This window comes from Syngnathus leptorhynchus, chromosome 22 (genome assembly GCF_054491065.1).
Source record: "Syngnathus leptorhynchus isolate UIUO chromosome 22, UIUO_Slep, whole genome shotgun sequence".
NCBI classification, from domain to species: domain Eukaryota; kingdom Metazoa; phylum Chordata; class Actinopteri; order Syngnathiformes; family Syngnathidae; genus Syngnathus; species Syngnathus leptorhynchus.
This window is the reverse complement of record NC_141216.1, coordinates 7145629-7168096: the sequence shown is the minus strand read 5'-3', so window position 1 is coordinate 7168096 and position 22468 is coordinate 7145629. Positions and strand designations below refer to the sequence as shown.

Sequence of the window (22468 nt, the reverse complement as noted above, 5' to 3'; positions counted from 1 at the left end):
TCTTAACGGTGAATACAGTATGCGGACGGAGCGGTCTGATTTGATTCCGTTGCTTCCTTCAGGCGTCCTGGTTTATCTGCCTCTCCGGAGGGGGAGGGCGGAGGCCACCCCCCTGGATCAGTCCTCCCTTTTTAAGTGCTTTTACCTTCGGGCAGACGTGATCAGGCCGTGACCGATAGCCGCAGTAGTCAGGACACTTTGCGTTAAATTCCAGCTCGTAAAAGTCGGCTCGATTGTAAATACATAACTCTTTATAGGCATAAGTCACTTAGTGCCTGAAATAGAGCGATATTTTTTCATGAAAGCTAACACTTGGCTTCTTTACGGTTGCCTGAAGGCTTTCCAGCAGAAATACTTGTGTAGCCTTCCCGCTGAGATACGCTTGGGCGGGCCGCGACTTCACTTTTTCCTTGAGGCTGTCAATTGTCGCGCTGGGTGATATTGATCTCCTGATGTTATTGTTGTAAAAGAAATGTTGGAAAGGAGAAAACCTGAAGAGGTTCGACGCTCCATTCAGATCACCTTCCATAGACGCGCTAGCTAAAGTCTCCTGATCTGAATGTTGAATTGTTTCTGGGTTTCTACTCTGTCGGTTTAGTGGTTCAAGGCTTGTTAAGGAAACATTCTTGTGGGTAAAACGCATTATTCTCAGAAACTCTTCTTGGCATTGGTGTTAATTACACCCCGGTAGCCTCCTGTGGCTTTGTCTCTGGCAGAGCGTGTTAATTGAAACTCCCCCGTCCTCTCGAGAGGGAACAATTAACCTCAACCGGCACCTGTAACGGCTCAATTAAACCACCTTTACTCCACTCAGCTGATCTTTTAATCGGTTTTCAAACGTTAGTCCGAGCCAGCGAATATGACGTCGGTTGACTCCGACGTGACGCAGCGTAACGTCTCTGTCAAGCTGACATTGAGCGATTTCGATTCCAACCCTCCCCCCTTCTCCCGATCCACCTGCCAGCATTTCATTTGCCTCCAGTTTCTCTTATTGACTGAGAGAGAGTCCTTCAAAAAAGAAGAACAAGGAAAAGGTCATCAGAGAGGCTGAAAGAAAGACTGTACAGAGACAGACTAATCAGACCAAAGCCATGTAAGCACTTGTTCTCCTGTAGGCTATTTTGTTTCTTTCTCTGATGGCTTAAGTCCAAGAATTCACCGGGGGGGGAGTTGGTCTGGCAATGTTGATTAGGCTGATTATGGATCAGTCTGTCAACATGATCGAACCGATTCATCTGGAAAGGTTTTCATCCTGCCTGGTTTATGGTTTCAGGATCATGCTTGCAGATTTCAATTCAAGTCATGTAATTTAAAGAAAATGACTGGAATGTAGTGTCGTAAACAAATTGCGGCAAATCTGCTTTCCCGGGCTGGACCATCCCTTTGGTAGATCAGCGAGATGTCCTCCAGATAACAAGGCCCGCATGCACGGGCGAGGCAGGTAATAACTCTTACTGATAGCTTCCTTTCTCTAGCGCCGAGATAATATCAGATTGGATTCCTTGTAAGCTTGTAGGCAGGCCACCGTCATTACATACTGTATCTTTATGTATGAAGATGAAACCTGGTTTGGGATTTCAAATCAGTTGATTTGCATCAGGAAAAACGTGCGGTCGCCTAACGAGTCGACTCGGATTTGGCCGACTCGTTGGAAGTAGCGAACGCCTCGTGGGACGTGGAGGGAGCCCGCCTAAAAGCACCCTCATCAACTCATTGCTTTTAATAGATGCAAACGTGCTTCAGTGTGGCCAGCGGCTCGGGCTTTATTGCCGTGCTTTATCGCCCGCGCCCGTTTAGCGCATCCCCGCCGGTTGCCGTCCGTGAATCTGGTCAGGCTTTACACACTGTACGCTATTAATCGCCTTTCCAAATAAAAGAATGTCGTCTAACGGAATATCGAGCTGGGTTTTTATTCTGGCTACTATATCACCAGCACTCTGTTGTCTGGGCTCTGTTAAACTCGGCCCCCCCTGGGGTTTCAATTACGGAATCAAATGGAAGTTTCGAACGAGGGTTTTGAACCTTCGTTTGCGTTTTAAATTCGGGTTCAAACGCTACTGTGATTTTTTTTTTTTTTTTTTTTTGTGGTACCCCGGGAAAATCACGTCTAGTTGTGGAGTCTGTGAAATTGCGTACAAATGATCTTTACTTGGCGTCCTCTGGCTGCCAGCCCTTGTTTGCGCTCGCCCGCCACAGAGTATACTCGGAAACTGTACACGTACCCGCCGCTTCCTCTGTTTGTCAAATATTAGCGAAGGCGAGAACACACCGTGGCAGTTTGAACGGAAGTCAGGATTGAAAGTCGAGCACTGAGTCATCGAAACTGATGATTTCTAGTCATCAAAGTGATCTGACTCATACATACCCCCGGGAAAGGGTTTCAAATGAGTTAAGCTTTCAAATTCAGTTCAGAATTTCACATTTCAGACAGGTAAAGTTGGAAAAAGCAATTCGAAGCCTGTTAGTGTTTCAAAAAGGAATTACAAGCTAGGGTCAGGGTTTCAAATTGAGGTTTAAAGCACGGGGCCGGCGTTTCAAATTCGGGAGTTCATACAAGGGTGAGTTTTTCAAATGAGGCTTTCAAGCCACGTTGAGGCTGACCAGCCCAGACGGACAGGGTCATTATTCAAATGGAGGATTATTCGTCCAAAAGCTAACAGTGGGCTTTACCGGCACCGTGCTACCCCGCCCTTCCTTTAGGTCTTGTTGTTGCTCTCTGCATCACGAGCCTCCGACCACCCAGCCCCCCCCCCCCCCCTCCCTCCTAGTCCGAGCTCCCACCGGACTCTGCCTTTCAATTGGATTACAATAAGACCCGATGAGAAGACATATGGCTCCTCCCGCCGAGACTTAATAAAAGTAAAAGTGGACTAATCTGGCAACCCCACAGGGAGGGATGGAAAGCGCCCTCCCTCCCTGCTTTCATCAGCCCGATGGATTTGGAGCTGCGGCCCACCGGCATGTCCACTAACCATGGGTGGTTGTGCAACCCCAATTTATCGCTTTGAATGCTCTCCTTAAATGTAGCCAATTGTAAATAGTTCAAAATGGCTCTTTGTGGAGCCGGGTAAAAGCGCATACGTAGATTTTTGTGAGGCTTCCCTCCATTAAAGTGCTTCGCAAAGCAGGCGTAAATCACGCCGCCGCCGTATTTACTCATCTTTAAATATCCGATCTTGTCGCCCTCATCTGCAGTCTTACCTATGCAACCCTGCGTCGCCAGGATGACGGCCAGCCTACAATAAACATTTCCGCCGACAAGGACGGTCGTGTCTTTACTGAGCGAGTACAAGCCTCGCTGGCAGACGTGGTCGCCTTGTCACCCGGCCGTTCCTCCCTTCCCCTCCCCTTTCGTTGCCCCCGTTTAATGGTCACGTCAACCTTGGACTCCACGCCGTGCCTCTCTACGTCAAAGTGGAGCAAAGAAGCCATTTTGTGTCCCTTTTAGTGCAAGCGTAATTCTCAAAATGACTCAGACACTTTTAGAAAAGAGATGACCATTGATAAGGTGTCAGTTTGTGACAAAAAACTTCATTACTGTACTGTCACAGTCTTAGAGCCATGCAGCAAGTGCAACCCTAGCTAACTCCGTTTTTTTGGGGTTTCAAAAAAAAACAAAAACCTAAGTAATAAAACATTAAGTAGCCTCCATGTCTGTATTAGCCCCGCCTCCAATGACACAGCATCGTTGATATCATGAGTCATCTTTGGATTTTTAAAAATGTCAATCAACGATAGCGTACAATCAAGTTAACGGCACGTTTTTATCAGCCTTGTGCAATATCATTTCTGCAGCATTGGGCGAATTCAAATGAAATTGGGTTATCCGCGCATTAAATTGCCGCTTTAAAACATTAAGTAGCCTCCATGTCTGTATTAGCCCCGCCTCCAAGTCTATATTAGCCCCGCCTCCAATGACACAGCATCGTTGATATCATGAGTCATCTTTGGATTTTTAAAAATGTCAATCAACGATAGCGTACAATCAAGTTAACGGCACGTTTTTATCAGCCTTGTGCAATATCATTTCTGCAGCATTGGGCGAATTCAAATGAAATTGGGTTATCCGCGCATTAAATTGCCGCTTTAAAACTTCAAAAAGGCTCCGTCATGCCTGCGGTGGAACGCCGTGAAATTACCTGCTCACTTACCCCCGCGCTGCCTTTTTCACCCAATCCGGTGCCCTTTAGTAGAAAAAGACAGCGAGGATTCATTTTTCCAAATTTCTCTCCGTGATGATAAAGCAGCTCGTTAGTTAGCACAACTGTACGATTTTCAGCAGCGTCAACCGGTTTGCCGTTTTACGACTCATCGCCAGTCTGATCACAAGCTCGCATCGAAACTGGAAACCTTGAAAATAAACGCCCGGTGAGCCATCTAACATGGACGCCGGGTCAACATTAACAGCTGTCGGGGGTTGTGCGGTGACACACGTCACCCGACAAGCGTATCAAAGTCCAAACATGTGGCCGACGGCGGCGAGGCTAGTAGATGGAAGCGACGCTAATCTGGCAAGCGAGCGAGCGAGCGAGGCGGGAGCTAAATCTACAAAAACACACACACACACACATACTTTGAATGGTCGCCTGCAGCAGTGGCACATTGACCCCCGGTGCAGCCGCTCTGGCACTATTGATGGATGACGCTGTAGCACAGTATGAGTCACGCTAGACAATCTTTGTGTGAGTGTGTGTGTTTCTTTTTCTGGCCTGTGTACTTCCTTGATAAGCTGCACATATTTTGCTGAATACAACTACACAAAAGAACTTCCCACCCCCATACAAGAAAAATGTGTTTTGGTCAACACGCTGCCGATTTGAAAGAGTTTGGCTTTTTTTGATCGGAGCGTAATAGCGCCTCGGTGAAGCAGCATGTGGCCCATTAGTCAATGTTATTATTTTGCATGGTCCTGATCCAAGTAACAATTGGATGCTTGTGATCACTGCAGCTGCCGTGTGAGTCAGATGAGCTCGTACTCTGCATTCTTCTGCTCCATACTTTTTCTCATTTGGACAATGAAGCTGCCCTTTCATGTCGGGAATTTTAACGACATTGTCGAGAGTCAACGCGCATTTGTGTGTATTGTCAACCGAGACCTGGGACGATTGTCAGCGGACATACTGTTTGTGGCTATTTTGAACTAAAGCGCTGGAGATTGTCCACTCTCCGGCGAGGGAAGTGGCTCAGAGCCCATTCTGTGGGATTAAGAAAAGACAAAAGTCTTGCATTTAGCTTTTACTTAGCAATTTTGTCCTCGAGTTCCTTAAGACCCGGTTACGCTTTCCGTCTACTCATTTGAAGTTATCGCTCAGCCACAGCTCAGAATCGCTTTGCATCGTCGGAGCAGATACTTATATTTCATTGAGAAAACCATGGATGCCGCATTCTTTCCGTTTTTTCTATGCAACTTTTTTTTTCTTGCTAGGAATGACTTGAAACAATTGATGGACAACTAATGAATTTAATCGCTAATGATATTTGACCCAGTTTAATTGGGAATGATTCAAATCCGCCGAATATCAGCTTCTCGACAATAATTATCTGCTTTCTGTAGTTCCCCGAGCAAAACGATTATCTTTGTGTTGAGTGGGGTGAAAGAAAACAAAAAAGTCAACGCACGCCTTGGTGGCTCATTTGAAATAAAGTGGCTGGCCCAATTTAACTTCTGGGCTTTGACTTCAACATCTGTGTTTTAAAGGAATCATTTTGACTGACAGGTGACTCGGTGAATAATTCTTATTTAATTTCCTCCTGCCTCATACGCTGTCAATTTTCTCCCTGGTCCCTTTTTGGACGCTCACGGCGATGGTCGGATTGATCCAGGCTTTCTCGTCTCTGCCCACTGCAGAGTATCAATCATCAGGCTGGTGAGGCGTGATGGGTTGAGGTGGAGGAGGAGGGGGAAGAGAGAGGTGGGCGGGGGGTACTCGGTCGCTCGAGGCTCAACGATGTTGCCAGGCCGAACGAGCGAATAGTCAAAGATGTTTTTGACGAGTCGACAGAAAGCATAGCAACGTGTTGAAATCTCTCAACGTGGCTCAATTTGAGTTTTTTTGTTTCAGCGAGAACATTTCGGTTGGTGCGAAAGTGTCATTGGGAAAACCGTAAAATATTGTCTTACCTTTTAGTTGCAAGTGTTGCGTGGTGGAAAAACACGCGAGTGTTAACATCTCAATTCACAAGGTGGACGCACGAGAAGCAAGAATTTTTTTTGTTTTGACTGAGAAGTGTTGCTCATATTTCAAAAATTCTCTAAGGTGAAGGAAGAGTGATAGGTCGATATGGAATAAATTAGTCGAGGTGTTTGTGGAAAGCGAATAAGCGAGACGCCAAGCCTGGGAATTGTTATCTATTCTTTGCAAGAAGAAAAAATTGTAGAAATCAAGGTCTTGTGACTGACAAAGTTGGCTCATAATACTTCATTATATTTTTTGTTCTTTTTCGCCGGTTGACACAATCGTAGACGGGATCAATTCCCTCGCCCGTGCTTAGCGCTAAGCTACGTAGCGTTGTCACCGAGGACGATTGCCTTCTTCGAAAAAAAAAAAGTGTTCTCATAGTCACATAAAAATAAAGGCAAACCGGGGGGGGGGGGGGGGGGGGGGAGTCTTGCTATGCTTGTTTCCTCCCTCGCTAGATTTTTCTTTGACACATAACCATCGGAGGGGGACCGCAAACAAGTGCATTTGTCGTATGATACCTGCTGCTCCTCATCTCCCTCCTTCCCTCACTTTACTCCGCCTTTGTTATTAGCCTTTCTGTCGGCGTTATGACTAAAAGCATCGGGAGAACACATACCACTTCACAAAGATGATAAAAGCCATAGCGAGTGAATCACGCTCGCCTCTCTCGAGCAGCGTCTCGGGAGACCCACGCGGCCGCCGAGATGGAATCCGCCGCTGCATTCAAACAAATATTCATCAAAAAGGACATGAAAGTTTCCTCTTGCTAACCTCACCGAGCCAGTCGAGACAGGAACCGACTTTAAAAGCCGGCGACGCGGGCGATCGACTTTACCTTCCCGGGAAAACGACGGCGACGATGTTCATCGGGGTTGTCCGTTCCACATACGTCTGAACCGACTAGCTCGGTCCCGCTAGGCTAGACGGATCGGAGCGAGAACACCGGGGGAGCTTTTAGGGGCCTCTCGATCTGCAGCTAGCGGGATAATGGCCCTCTCACTGTAGTTCACCATCGCCGGGGCATCAGGCCGTCACGCACCCCCCCTCTCTACTTCCGTCATCCCAACCAGCTACACATGTCAACGCAGAGCCATTAGGTTTTTGCGGCACCTTCAGAGGGAGGCTTCATTGTCAGCCTCTTCCTGTCGCCATGAATAACTCTCACCGTTCCATCTCTTGCTCCTTTTTCTTTCTCACTCACTCCCGGCTGACAGAACAAGAGAAGCTGAGTCAAGGCCTTGGAAGCGTGCCCGGATGGGCACAAAACGCAATCTTTACAACAAATAAGCTAAACAAAAAGCGGTTCACTTGTTGTTGTTTCTTTTTGAGAAACGCAGCGAATTATTCCCACGCGTGGAAACTCGCAGCAAGATTAGCCAAGAAGGGTACAGAACGCTGGCACTTGCAAAGAAGGAAATCATTCAAGCAACCTGGCAATTAAATACGAGAGCCACGTTATTGTTTTTGCCTCTCAAATACGTGTGTGGGAGCAAATATTGATGAATGAAGGCACAGCAGCACACTCATGGGAGAAGCAGGTCAATATCAGCCGCCCGCCCGCCCGCCCGGCCACGTGTGTGTGTGTGTGTGTGTGTGTCTCCTTAATAAGCAGAGTTTGCTGGGAGAAATGTGCTCATTATGACATTGGACTAAGTCACACTTTTCATATTCATAAATGGAGAAAGCGCACGTCGAGATTTTTAACGAGATGTGTGACTTGATGTATTCCGATTAGATTTTGTTGCTGCTGGAGGGCTGGCAACTAAATTGGTTTTATTCATTAGGTTATTTGTTAGGATGTTTGATTTTTCAAATAAAATAGCTTTTTGTCTATTTACAGTCTTCAATTCATCTATCCACTTATCCACCGTTCTGAAACAGCGTACACAGAGTACTAATTGAGGAGACAAGGCCACAGCCCAGACAACTATTTTCTTTTTTTTTTATTTCGGTCGAGAGCAAGCTCGCCTCGTAAGAGCCGCGGGCAGGGTCGGTGCAACGACGGTGGATTTTTCAAATGTAAAATAGCCACCTTGCAAAAAAGGCTATTTGTCTCTATCAAATGACGGCGGGAAACTGGGGCACGGCTCGGAAAGCAACAGGAGATCAAATGTAAACAACGACAATCGGACATTTGTTTCATTCCTTTTTAATAGACACCTTTTGGTTTCTTATCCAGCCGTCCAACTTCGAACTTTTTCCAATTGATACAAAACCACCAACAACTCCTTGCTAGAACACATCGCAAAAGCCCGAGATGGCGTATTGGATTTTTTCTAAGCTGCGGTAGGTTCGTTGTTATCTCCCGGAGCAGATTGTGCATCTGTCCTGGAGGGGGGGACGGGGGGACGGAAAGGCAAAGCTCATTCATCACAATTGGCTTTATTGTCAAAAAGGCCCGGCGACAAATGGAGGTTATATATGGCGAGAGTGGAGTAGTTTTAATAGACAATTGTACTTTTTTAACTCTCTACTCTGAGGAACTGTAAAATAAATCATGTTTGTGCTTATTAAAAAATTCGAAAGACCTTGCAGAGCGCAATAAAGCGCCAGCGCCGCCGCCAGTCAAAATATTAGGTACACTTGAATCAATTGAGTTGTGTCGTTTTGTTTTTAGTGTGCCGCATAAAAGGAGAATTAGCGCGCAGCCACGGGGGTTAATGATGAATTAACAAGCCGAGCGCGGCCACGGGGGGCCTCGCGAGCGCCGAGATCTGCACCAATCAAGGGCTTCGCTGTCCCCGCTCAAGGTCACTTGTGAGGAGATCCGAGATTCTGTTCTTTAACTTGGTATAACTCCCGACAAGCCACTTTTTTTGTGCTGACCGTTGTGTTTATGTGTGTGTGTGTGTGTGTGTGTGTGTGTGTGTGTGTGTGTGTGTGTGTGTGTTCCTTTTGGCCAGCCCACGCAGCAAAAATGTGTGTGTATGGGTGTTTGGTGTGACTTTGGTAATATTTAGACAACCTCTACATCCCCCGCTCCAAACCCCAAACGGAGCGTTTCCAGATGGGAGGCAGCTCGTAAACCACGACGTCCGTCTCGTTCAGCCACAGACACACACACACACATGCACACACAGGATGACGTGCAGATGGACAATGGCTGGATGAAGGCGCGCTATACTTTGCTCCTAAAATAGAAGCAGAAGATAAGAGCCAGGAAAAGTGAGCGGTTTGGGCTTTTGCAAGGAGACAAAGCGCTACGTTGGGGAGTTTGGTGTGAAAGTCACACAAGCTCCAAAAGTGATTCATGTTCTTCTCCGATTGTAGCGCGACACATATGGAAGCTAATCCAAACCACATTACTCCAAATTCGCCTGTTGAACATTACGTTAGCCCTCTTTCTGCTTCATCAGCACATTTTTTTCCAATAGCAAATGAAAGACCCCCGCTAACCAAATGTGCATGAAATTAGCATGTGAATTTCTTCCACGTTTGTTGTGATTTTACAAGTTGTGACGTTGCTAAGCAGTGACCTCAGCTGCTACATCACTCGCAGCTTGCACCGCAAACAAAACTATTACAAGAGCCTACAAAAATGACATTTTTTTTGTTACTCGACGGCATACGGTCAAAAGTATTAAAAAAACAACAACATCTTAATCAAAGTATGATGAGCTTCAAAATCCACTTTCCCCCCTTCAATGTTGGAATCAGGACAACTGCCATCCAATTGTCTCTGATAAAAGCTTCTTATCAGGATGGAAAGAAGCTAAATTACTCACGGCCATCTGCCAACCATTGACTTTAAAGTCCGTTTGGCACAATGATGCTCGTAAGCATTGTTCACAAACATTGAATGATGTCTTACTGGTGTTGTTTGCACTTCACCATCCATTAAGTAGGTTTGATTTGAAATAAGAGTAAGCTAGTTAAAAAAAATATATATATCGATGGTCAAGCTTGGTGCCAGCAGTTATCAACATGTGGCAAGCAGTCAACAGGAAGTGGTGGCGGTTTACAGGGAAAACAAACAAAAAAAAGGCCAAGCATGCTATTCCGTTTTCGGCTCTCGAATTACTTTTGTATCACGAGACAATCGATTAGGGTTTGCGATGCTAACCGCAGCCTCGGAGACAAAACAATCGCTGCATCCAAACTCAGCGCCAATATGGATTAACCCGGCATCTGTTGAGGCTGTCAAATCTGGCAGAGATTAAAAAGTGCCACAAACACATGGGCACAAGATGTAATCTCATCAAGCGATTACAATCTGTGCAACACAAATATTGTAAGAGGCTAGAAAACATTGGAGGGGGAATCATTTTGGAATTTTTCTTTCAGTGCATTTGAGGAGCAGGCGTCGCTGTTTCGAGTTTGTTAGTGTTTGTTGGGAAAGAGCAAAAAGCAGTTTAAATTCATCAAACCACAATTTCTGACACTGTCAACCTTTTAAAAAAGGCAGCATGGAGAGTTTGTAAATTGCAACAACGGGGAGGCCAAAAGTTAAAACGTCAATTAACTTACAAGAACAAAGTACAAAACAGGGTGACCTCAGATGCTGAAAGAAAAACAACAGAAATAGTGTCGGGCTGGCTTCGAGTAAAAATGTCGGTTGAGGTCTTGAAAAATGTACTAAATCGATTCATGAAAAACACTCCAATTATATAGTCAGTAAAAAACATCGCAGTTAATCAAAGCTGAGTAAACGTTAACCTCTGACATTACCCTCGTTTTCACCCCTGAGCCTTAGCCGACACCTCGGCTTGGCCGTCGTTTGACTTTTGACGAATTTTGTTCCCGTTTCAATTCTTGATTCCGATTCTTTTAAGGGGCGGGGCTAATTTAGCTCCTCCTCCTGGCTGAGATGCCGTATACTATAAAAAAAAAAAATGATCATGTCATACCCTGCTTGCCTATAGTATTATTTCTCTCTCCACAATTTACCTGCAACTTTGTTTTGCTTCACCTGTTATCTCCACTTGCATGGTGTATCGCATGCAGTTACTCATCAGCATACTTTAGTGATAACAATACTTAAGAAGTGTATCTTACTTTTTATTTACTCCAACAGAAGCAAGGATTAGTGACTTAGAGCAGCCATGATAGGACAGTGTTTAGCTGCGATAGCTAGCCGGCGGCAGCTCATGTGGCGCAAGCTAGCTTGGTGTCTACCCACCGCAGTTCCCACGCAGCAGGGAAAGAGGGGGAGGTGGTCCAGCGTGTCTGCACCGTTTGCTGGCCCATCTGCTGGCAGCTGCTCAGATATGCTTGCAGGCAGACATTTTCAAACGGAGCCAGATACAATCATCAACAAGCTTTATCACCGTGACCCAAACCCTAAATCCTCAATACCTCCAAAATAATATATCTGCCTCACTCCTTTCAGACACACTCAAATACCTTTAACATATACCCATCGCTAATTAGCCGCTAAAGATTGGAGCAAGTGTAAACAATGGCGGCAGATGGCAAAAAGTGTCCCATTAGCGCTAATGACCTTGAGCAGCGTGAGCCTCCCTCATTATGCCACAATAGTATTAAATCACACGTACAAAGATGAGTCACGGTCGCACTCCTGACGTTCGAGAACATTCCATGGGTACCAAATGAGGTTAAAACGCGGTCAAAGTGGATGAGGAGAATAGTTCTAATCGGGCAGCGAAATGAGTCATGGAGTCCACCCACTCTCGGGACACGGCGGGCGGTTGTGAAGTGTAGCGCCAACACGCCGGCCACGTTGGCTGCGTTTACCCACGCGCAAACTAAACGAGAGTTGGGGTTTCTGAGAAGGCCTCTTAAGTGCCAGTTTGGAGAAATTGTTTTAAGTCAGCCTTTCAAAAGAGGGCGTCATATTGGTGGCAGTACACTTGTTTGCTTTCTCTCGGGTGATTAGAAGGAGAGCATCTGCCTGGTCCCCTTCTGCTAATGCTAATTGCTACACATTCCATGCACTAATTAGTCGGCACTTTGTTTCTTCAGCTTATTGGAACATAACGTTAGCGTGTTTTCTTAATAGCGCTCGGCACAGCGGGTTCCCTCTCGCCGGATGTAATGAAAACGCCGGTGCGCAGTAATTGAGTCTGTCGTTTTTTTCCCCCCCCTACGACGTTCCCCGGCGACCAATGAACACACTCCGAAAGTGCTTCCCATCTCGGGTGTATCAGAAGAAAGCGCGTAGAGCCTGACGGCGAGTCATGGTCGTGCCGCTCTTTCCGCTGAGAAATGGATTCGACGATACAGCGAAGAAAATAGAGACGTATGCATAGGTTGAGACACGGCTGAGCAAAGACCCATCAAAGGCCAAGCGGGAGCGCTAAGACCACTATGGAAACGGAAGTGCTTTGTTGGAGCTCACATGTGAGACTTGAATGGCAAAGGCCAAGCAGCTCGCGGGTTCTTTTCTTTTGAAGGAACTTAGCCCTTCATCTCACGCCCACCCCTCCTCACTAAAGGCCATTGTGCCCTTTCTCGTACAATGCCCTCGCTGTTTTTTTTTTTTTACCCAGAGATTGCATCCGGGGATTCTGAGCCACATTGTGAGATTGAAAGAAGAACAGGTGTAAAAAAAAATAACATAAAATATGCTATGTCTTTTTGCCCTCCATCTGAAAAGTCCATCGGGCACAGAGTTCATGAATAGTCAAAAAGCAGTCAGTCCGTCGCTGAATATTTCAGTGGGCCGCACTCGGTTGGGTACTTTGAGGTCGCAGGCTGAATCCAAACAGCTCGTCCGACACGATGGAAGATACGCCGTGGAAAGCAAATTAGTTTGAAATGTCACAAAAGCAAAATAAGGCGATAACAATGTGGCGCTACTATGCGTTTTTGTCAAATTCGCATTTTTGTGACATTACCAAACACGTAAACTGACTTTGTCACTGTCAGATCTGCCATGGGAACGGACAGGCCACGTTGTAAACAGCGAGACTATTCGGGGCACGTGTGTCGCACACAAAGACGGGCCCAATTGGCCTGTCAATCACCCGCGGCTCACCTGTCGCCGCCAGTCATGCGGCGACGGACAGCGCTGACCTTCAACCACGACTATAAAGACGCTCAAACTCAGGGACGGCGGATTTACACTGCAGGGCTGAGGGACAAATCCCAGACATCATGTCATTCTTATACATATACCAATATACCATATTTATATCTTTATTTCATGAACCGAATCTGCCATCTTCAATATCATGTCTTCATTTATTTTCAATTTGATTTCATTTGGTTTTATTTCACTTGATTTTTTTCTATTTAGCTCATTTTAGTCTGAAACGCAGCGTAGACATGGAGAAAAAAAAAATATTTTCTTCCCATCCAGACCTGTGAGATGAAAATAATGTGGCAACTTGTTTTTCTTTTTCTTACTTCTTCTTCTTCTACCAACCCACTCAGCAGGCTTATTAAATAAGTCACCTATATGTCGACCACGTGGAAATTTCAAGTTGAGGCGGATTGGCAGGCTTCCTTCAGGGCAATATATGCAGCCTGATGGAATACATCGTATTCTTATATCAATCAAATGGAAAGGGGAAAAAAAAGGTATTCTGTAAAGTGATGGAAGGGAGTAGTTGGCAGTCGTGGCTGAGGGGGAGTCAGGAGTGTCCACTTTAAGTTGGGGGGGGGGGGCACCTCGCAGGTGACGGGTAGCGGCGTGCTGTCATTCCCGATGCTGCTGTCAGTCAAGGAGGCGGCAAACAATGGACGGGAGACTCCGAGCGCGGGAAAATGAGCTGACACCTGTCTTGACGCCCGCCACGTGTCATACGTATGACACCTGCGCCAGGTGTCTAAAAAAAAAAAAAGTTCTCCTCCTAAAAAAAGAATCGCAAAGAGCATATGCAACCGGCGTCACGATGACAAACATACAAAATGTTTACTCGGCGCCCAGAACACAAGCAACCTTTTGTTTTAGCCGCTTAGCTTAAAAGCTCAACGGCAAGATGCTCATCCCGCTTACAATGACAACAAACGACTGCAAAACATCGAGAGCTACTTTGTGACTACCGCCCTGGTATTGACAAACAAGTACAAAATAATCCTCCTTTAAACCATGTCCTTCGAAATTGAAAAGGCAAGATTGCGCAATTCCGTATGATTGGGGCCATAAGAACCAAAACATCCTCCGGTTAAGATGCTAATCTTAAATTCTAAGCTGTCAAATTGTAAAGTGTAAACACAGCTGCGTTAGTTTAGTGACTATTAAGTTTTGAGTGGAAATAAAAACGTCCAAACAAATTGAAAATAGCTATTTAATTCATTTGGATACTCAATTAAATGAGCTCTGTTGGTCTTTTGTACATTTGTGAGACGAGTACTTGTCCTTCCCCTATGACCTCACTCACGTTGTTTTTGGTATTTACAGTCCAAGATGATTCTTCTTTGTTCCATTTCCTCTTTCGCATCCTTGCTCGGGCACAAACGCAAAATAATACAGCTATTTACCCGACAACTCCAGTCAGTCTGTGTGCTTCCCATGGATTTTTTTTTTCCCCCTCTATCTTTTATTCGCATCATGCTCGGAGCATTAACCCTTGCTGGCAATGTTTTGTATGCTTGAATACATACATGTGATATATTGTATACAATATGTGATGTTGTTTGCTAAGCACTGGATTTACCCTTGCGACCTCGATGATAAACAAGCAAAAAAACGACAAAATGGCACTTGTGGAGGAAAGTTGAAAGAAAAATGACCCGAATGTGGTCACCGCAAAACATACAACCACAATGAGGGCACCAAAGATAGCCTTGAGATTTTTGCCGCTATGCTAACGTCACATGCCCGGGCACATGCTGAATGAAATGAGACGTTTACGCATTCATGAAATTAGATCCTTGTTATGCGGGGCCAGTGTGTTCGGGCATGAACACAAAATAAAAGCTTCCCGTGGATTTTTTTTCCCCCAATGACGACATTGGCCGTTGTTCACCCAAACGAAAAAGATCAAAACAAGAATTGCTACTTACTTCCAATTGTTTGATTCCCAAAAATTCCGAGCACGACCTTATTGATCGAGTGTGCGATTCTTTTTTTTCTTTTTTTTGATCCGAGATGTGGAGCCAACGAAGAAAAGTTTCCAATTGAGAGTCGTGACCTGTCTGCTGAAACGTTGAGAATGGAGAACTTTCTCTTTCGAACTTGGTGTTACAAGAAAGAGCAAGACCCCCCCCCCCCCCCCCTATTGATTTTGGAAAAAGTTGTGCCGATGTGGACAAAAAGGCTTTGGACAGAAGTCATGACCGGTCGCGAAAATTCAGGCCCCTAAAGCCAGTTTCACTTGGCAGCATGATATTATTGAGTGAACCCACAAAAAAAGTCTCAAGAAGCCATATCTGGCAGAAAGACACAAGAATTGTGTCCATTCTCAACATTTTCTGGCGTCCTATGATGTCAAAACTATTCAACACATTTTTTGGTTTGTTTATTTACAACACTTTTTAAAATGTGTCATTGTTTCAAATGTCCTTGTTGGGTTCCAGCTCTTGTGTATGTGTGTTTGTTGTCATTGTGATGGTTTTATTGGAAGATTTGTTGTTGATCCAGCGCTCACAGGCTTCATTGTGTCCCACAATGCTTGAATTCAGGGAGGAAAAAAAAGCAGCGGCTTTTTCTGCTCAATATGCTGCGCTCGGCACTCCATCGCTGTGGGTTTTTTTTTTTCTTTTTGCCCGCTTTTATGGGTCATTTGGGAAATTAAATGAGCTTGAACACTGAATCATATAAGAAGGAGAAAATAGAAGACAATTACGGTGAAATGAATGGCGCATTGATTGGTTTACTTTGCGATACAATCACTTTTATTTTCTTGCACTCTTCTCCGTCTCTTTTATGGCCTCGGCCTTCGAGCTTGTTTACGTTTGCGTGCGAGTGCGTTTGTGTGTGTGTGTGTGCGCGCGCCTGGAAAAAGGTGAGAGTGTGTGTCGTTGCTGAAAGTTACCTTAAATTGCACATTTTACTCTTAATTGAAAGAAAAACAACATTCAGAGAGTAAGGCTACCTCACTGAACTTGTGAGGTGAAATATTTCGAGTCAAGGTAGCGATTAGGCGCCAGGCCTCTCGGGAAGGGCAGAAAACCTCATTGGAGCAGCGCCCACAGCGCGTGTGTGTGTGTACGTGCGTGCGCGCGGGTGCGTGTCCTCACCGTGAGTGTCTCTGTGGGACGAGGCAAACATCAGCAAAAGCATGTCAACTTTCATGCTGACAAGCAATAAAAAAAAAAAATCATTACCCATCATGCTTTGCGACTGCGGTTGTAATAGATTTGGAATTTTTGAGTTTTTTTTTTTTAATGCTTTGTTTTGCTTGAGATTTTGTAGTTTTAATATTAGTTTGAGTCAAATGTGTGCAATATGTGCAAAATAATACCCAAAAAGTATTTTTAGCCAACTGGTGGAATGCTGCGCGTGTTTGTGTAGCTTCCAACTTTCACTTTGTTCGTGCGTTTGTTGTTGACGTGTTCTGACCGGAGGCCAATCATTTCACGTGGCATCTTGTTGCCAGTTTGCCGTCATCATTTATGCATGACTTCAGATTTTTTTGTTGTTGTTGTGCTTTTGCCCTCACCTGTTCTCAAAATGGCCTCTGGATACATTTTTACTTATTTATTTTTATCTTTACAAAGAAGAACAAGCACACGTTAAAGAGATGACGAGGGCTACGTGCAACGTTTTTGGCATTTCTTTACGTGACAGCCTTTTCAAACTTCCCAAATGTCTGCTGTGTTGGCTTTTTTCCGCCTCAACGCGCACATAAACGGCGGCTTTCCAGTAGTTCCCCAAAGGGCAACGGTGCTCCTCCCGGGGCCCGTCGCTCCCGGACAATGCATTCATTTTTCATCCTCGGCCTGGGGGGAGCAAACTGCTCAAAACGTTAGCATGCTAGCAACACAAGTCTTTCTTTACATTAGCACAACGTTCCAAGTTGCACCTTCGAAAAGTGTTACAAATAGACTCATTATTTTCATAAATGAATTATTGATGAATTAATTCTTGATGAATTTTCGCCAGAGGGCAAACATTTGTACCTGCCGTTGTTCTCGATAATGAGCTTTAATTGACTGAGGCCACACACGCGCTCACACACAGTTGACCCCCAGGAGCGTCCTCTGGCTCCAGCGACGCCCAATATGCAAATGAGCAGCCTCATTATGCATTAATTCGCCCGCCGCCGCCCCACGCTAGTGGACTGTCTCACGTAGGACGTCGAAGGCGCTGCGAGGCTTCGAGTGTCTCTTCCGTGACGACAGCCAAATGTGCGTGAATCAATTATTTGTTGTTCCTCGGTGTCTCACTTCTAATGGACTTCCTAATGAGCATGGCCAGTGCAGATAGTTATCAGTGATCAATGATGTCGTCGGCCTCTCCACTAGCCTGGTGTGACATCTTCCCTACTGCCTCCCCCCCCGCTCCCCCCGCCTCTTTTCCCGGATCGTTATAAATATGTATCCACTTGCCACAAGTCAGACCTGAAGTGAAGTGTCATCCGGTGAATATGGATGGCGGTTATGAATATTTATTGTTGACTTATTGAGATGTGTCGTGCACTTTTGAAGGGCAACATATGCCTTCTCGGCGCCTCGCTGTTTATCTTCTACTGTTTATTCCTTGGTTTGAAAATGGCATAAATTATAAACCTGTTTGCAATTTGAGAGTTTCACCGACGCAATTTTAAAACCAGAACGAGCTGCAACATTCAGTCTTGGTTAAGGAATCTGCGGCTGGTTATCCAAGGTCATCACTCTGTTCAAACTGTTGCATGATGAATTATTCAATGTGGAGGGGGAAAAAAAAATGTTGTTAATCTATAAGGTCTATTATACGAGCCTCTTTGTACTCTTGACTGTAAATCATGACACTAATAAGCCGTAATACACACAGCCGGGCCTCGCCAAAGCGCCACGGCAATAAATACTCGTCTCACTTTGACACATGATTTTAAATTGATGTAAAAAGACGATTGCTCGCGCTCGCTTATATTCTCTTTACTGTTAATTTTTTTTTTTTTCCTCCAACTCGCTCACGGCGTGCCATCTTGGCTTCTATGAGGGCCCCTCCTCCTTCTCTGAGCTTGTCACACTAAAGTGCCGGAGCAAAATATAAGCACAATAGATCATCCTGACAGTTTAATTTCGCCGCTTGATTATCAGTCAATTTGATAATTATATCATGCAGCCATCCAATTAATAGCTTCTATATTTACAATGATCATCAAGTGAGCTCTCTGCGGCGTTGGCGGCGTTGATCAATGCTGAGATATGAACATCTCCGGGGAGCTTGACGGTGCGGGCGCCTCCTTGATTGAGATGTGAGGAGGAGGGGGAAAAAAAAGAAATAAATTGTGCATTGCTTTCGCTCCCATCTCGGACGCTCTGCGGCCTAACGATTCTTTTTTTCATTGCAGATGACGTGCCTCCGTACTTCAAAACGGAGCCGGTGCGCAGTCAGCTGCATTTGGAGCGCAACCGGCTGGTCCTGACCTGCATGGCCGAGGGGAGCTGGCCTCTGGAGTTCAAGTGGATCCACAACGGCACCGAGCTGACCCGCTTCTCTCTGGAGTACAGGTGAGCAAATCACAAAAGGTTCATTTCCAAAGGGTGGCCATTAAATGTCTCGCAGATCAGTGACGCAAACATTTTGTTGGCTTTTATCATATCATGAGTAAGACCCACAAAACAAAAAAAGCAAAGCTTCTAAGGCTTCATAAGCTGCTCATTATGGGATGTCACACATATTCTACAAAGCTCTACTTTTCCCCAGCTTCCTCTTTTCCTTCTTTGCTTTGCCCTCCTGACGCCTCCATCATATGACCACAAGGCATGATAAATGTGTGGATGTCTTTTCCGTGTTTGTGTGTGTGTGTGTGTGTGTGTGTGTTAAGGGTCGGCAGATAAACCGTCTTTAACGGTAACTGGAAGATTGTTATCGTGCAGCCAACACGGGCTTATCTTACTAAGCTGGGTGTGTGTATTCGCTGCATGTTTGTGTGTGTGTGTGTGTGTGTGTGTGTTTGGGAGACACAGAGTCTTGATCATACAGTATATGGGAAGGAAGAAGAAAGATGCCAGCCTCGGCGAGTTGATGATGTCTTGCGGATCTCCAGAGGCTGATAAGAGCAGAGTGACACGCGAGTGTGAGGAGAAGTGGTCCGAGTGTACTCGAGAGGGAAGCGCACGACACGCTCGCCGCGCTGTCACACTTTTCAACCCGACACAGCAGCGTGTCCAGAAGGAAAAAAACATCATGTCACGGTCAAGCGGCCTTCGGGTTTGCTCGTTTTATTTAGTTAGTTGGTGAGTAGTGTGTCACGTGACCTTGTTTCCTAGTCAATCAGTACATCAATAGGACCATAGTAGATTTGTTTTGGCCACCACCGAATCTAAAAAAAGAACTTCTCGCAAAATATGTAGGCGCGACGAGGAAGTCGACGCGAGCAAGCCGGCGGAGTGTCGGCGAATCTAATCAATGCGGTGGGGAAATTAAATTGCGTGACATTGAAGATGCGACGGCTTCTCAGACTTGACTTTTTATCGGGATGAGGTGCCTTTCCGCCACTGCTGTCTCCTTTTTTGAAATGTGTAAATTAGTTTTGGCCGGGCAGTACAATTGCAACAGAAAAGGACAATCGAGCGGGAACGAGCGTGACGACGCCGTGTTGGTGATAGAGCGTCGCTTGCTGTTTGATTGATCCGCACCGACTCAATCAAACTCTACGTGGCGCTAGATTTGTCACCAAGGCGTGACTAAAAACCATTTCCTCGCATGCAAATCCACCTGACTATCCGTTGCAAATATTTTGCAGATGTTGTCATTTCATGGCTGCTCTGAGCAAATTAAAGTCAGCCCAAATATAATACACGGATGCAATTACACGGCTAGAAGAAGGTGATAGCTTGGAGCGGAACGACGCTTATGTGCGACAAGGAATAAATAATAATATTGTAAAAAAAATAAGAATCAAAACAATATAATAAAATAATAATATCAAAAATAAAAATAAAATAATTGCTAGACAAGGAGTAAATATTAACAATATAAAACAATCATCAAAACAAAATAATAATGTAAAAAATAAAATAAGAATGATAATAGTGTAAGCGGCTCGATGGAGCACTGGGTAGCACGTCCGCCTCACAGTTAGGAGGGTGCGGGTTCAATTCCACCCCCGGCCCTCCCTGTGTGGAGTTTGCATGTTCTCCCCGAGTCCGCGTGGGTTTTCTCGGGGCACTCCGGTTTCCTCCCATATCTCAAAAACATGCTCGGTAGGCCGATTGAAGTCTCGAAATTGAGTGTGAGTGCAGATGATTGTTTGTCTCTTTGTGCCCTGCGATTGGCTGGCAACCGGTTCAGGGTGTCTACTGCCCGATGACGGCTGGGATAGGCTCCAGCACGCCCGCGACCCCCGTGGGGGGGGGACAAAGCGGTTCAGAAAATGGATGGATGGATGGAGGGATGGATAATAGTGTGCTTTGAGTTCCTGATGGCAATCCATTTATGTTTCCAAGCCAACGAGCTCCTGGCTGGTCCAAGACCCCTCGCTACCAAGTGGTTCAAGCGCACCAACATGTGAGCATAGAGCAAGTTTCCCCCGGCGCTAATTGGATGTTGCTGGCCGCTCCTTGCCCTCCTCATCGCGAGGCCACCGCTCATCTCATTTAACGAGCCACAATAACAACACAATCAATGTGACTGCCCTGGAGGGATGGAACGTACATAGACTTTTTGAAATAAGATACTTTTCCAAGAAAAGGCTCTTGAATGCCATGAACGTGCACATCGTAATGTTGCTTTATGTGGCTAAGAAAATTGAGGCATCCTGCGTAAAATGGCCTCAATTATCAAATTGCTCAATTGCTTGGAAGAGGATGAGCCACATGCTGCTTCACCTTATTATCCAAACACACTCCATTCCCCCCGGCAGCAGCCTCTATCGTGACTCACTCCGATTCACTGAAATGTAATTGGCGTGTATTGAACGGTAGTCCCAAAGTTGTTTATTTCCCTCCGTCATCTTTTTTTCATCTCTGTCCGACACACATCCTCTCATCTCAGCCGTGTGAGGACTAATTAGCGAAGACGTGACGGAGAGCGTCGCGCTCCGGAACATCGATCAATCTCTGTCTCGCGCCGTCATCTCCCGCTGAGTGGACCCTATCACCTGGCCCTTCCCTTCCATTTTCCCTTCCCACCTGCCACTTTCCCTCCCGCCGATACCGCCACCTGCTCGCCAAAGGTTAATTGTATTCATTATGAGGGAAGTGAGAAAGCGCCTCTGAAGGGAGGAAGCGGTGCCCGGCCTCGGAGAGGTTAAACTCGCTCCATGACGTGTCTTATTATCTGTAGACTTTTAGACTTTTCAAATGTATCCCCAAAAACACAAGTCGGATGTTAGCGTCCTGTGCACTAAAGATTTAGCTAATACTAAAAAGCTCTGGCACAAAAGATAATGGCCGACTCGTGTCTGTTTTGCTGTAATTGGAAGGCGTCCCAATAGTTTTGTCTATCGCGTTCGCCAGCTTGTATGCGCATTTTTTCGCCTGTCGCACGACAGGCAACTTTTAATTGCCTCTTCAGATTTAGAAATGTCACTTTTGCAGCAGCGCCTTCGTTTTACAGACACCCCGCCCGCCCGCCCGCCCGCCATCATCGTCGCCGCCATGATGGAAGGTGGGAAGATGGCAAGCACAATACGGCAACCTTTTCACCTTGCGCAACAAGATTTTTTTCTTTCCCCTCTCGACAAAACACGTCATGCAAGAGTGACTCCCAATTAAAAGACGTAGAAAGACTCACTGGCTGCTAATTCAGCTGCAAAGTGTTTGCGTGACCTCCGTGCCGGCCTGCTTTTCTCCGACCCCAGCCGCACTCCATTAACAATTTACAAGGTTTTGACGCTTGCCTCCCTCCAATTAACAGCTTAAATGAGAGAAATTCTGCAACCTCTTTGCAGCTGAGCTCCTCTCCTGGCGAGAACTTGTAAGAAAGCCAAAGACATCATTGATTAGCGGCATTAATGCGCATGAAAGGGATGATATTGCGTTGCGTGCGAGGTCAAGGTCAACTACTGTAGCCGTTTGTATTTGCATAAATGACATTTTGGCGTGTTTTCTGTTCCTTGTGTGTGTGCTTGAGAAGAAGGGGCCGGGGGGGCAAGAGAATCATTATCATTGGAGTAAACAGCAGCAGCTAAGCTCTGCTGTCCTCTGCGCCCTTGCTCATCCATTAGATGGTCTTAAGTGTGTTGTTTGTGTGTGTGTGTGTGTGTGTGTGTGTGCATGCGTGCGTCACTGCAGGAGGCAACGACAATCCAGAAGATTCTATGTGTGTAAAGTCCAGTTTTTGATGT

The 22468-nt window shown here is 45.7% G+C and overlaps 1 protein-coding gene across 2 annotated transcripts in view; it reads left to right on the top strand.

The window, feature by feature from the left end:
• The window catches only part of LOC147039864 (protein sidekick-2-like), an 84889-nt gene that overhangs the window by 39734 nt on the left and 22687 nt on the right, over positions 1-22468 (top strand). For both annotated transcript variants that reach the window (XM_085904235.1, XM_085904234.1), the window contains exon 2: positions 18527-18686. In XM_085904235.1, coding sequence (XP_085760361.1) covers positions 18527-18686 — 160 coding nt within the window. The remainder of the gene's footprint in view (positions 1-18526; positions 18687-22468) is intronic.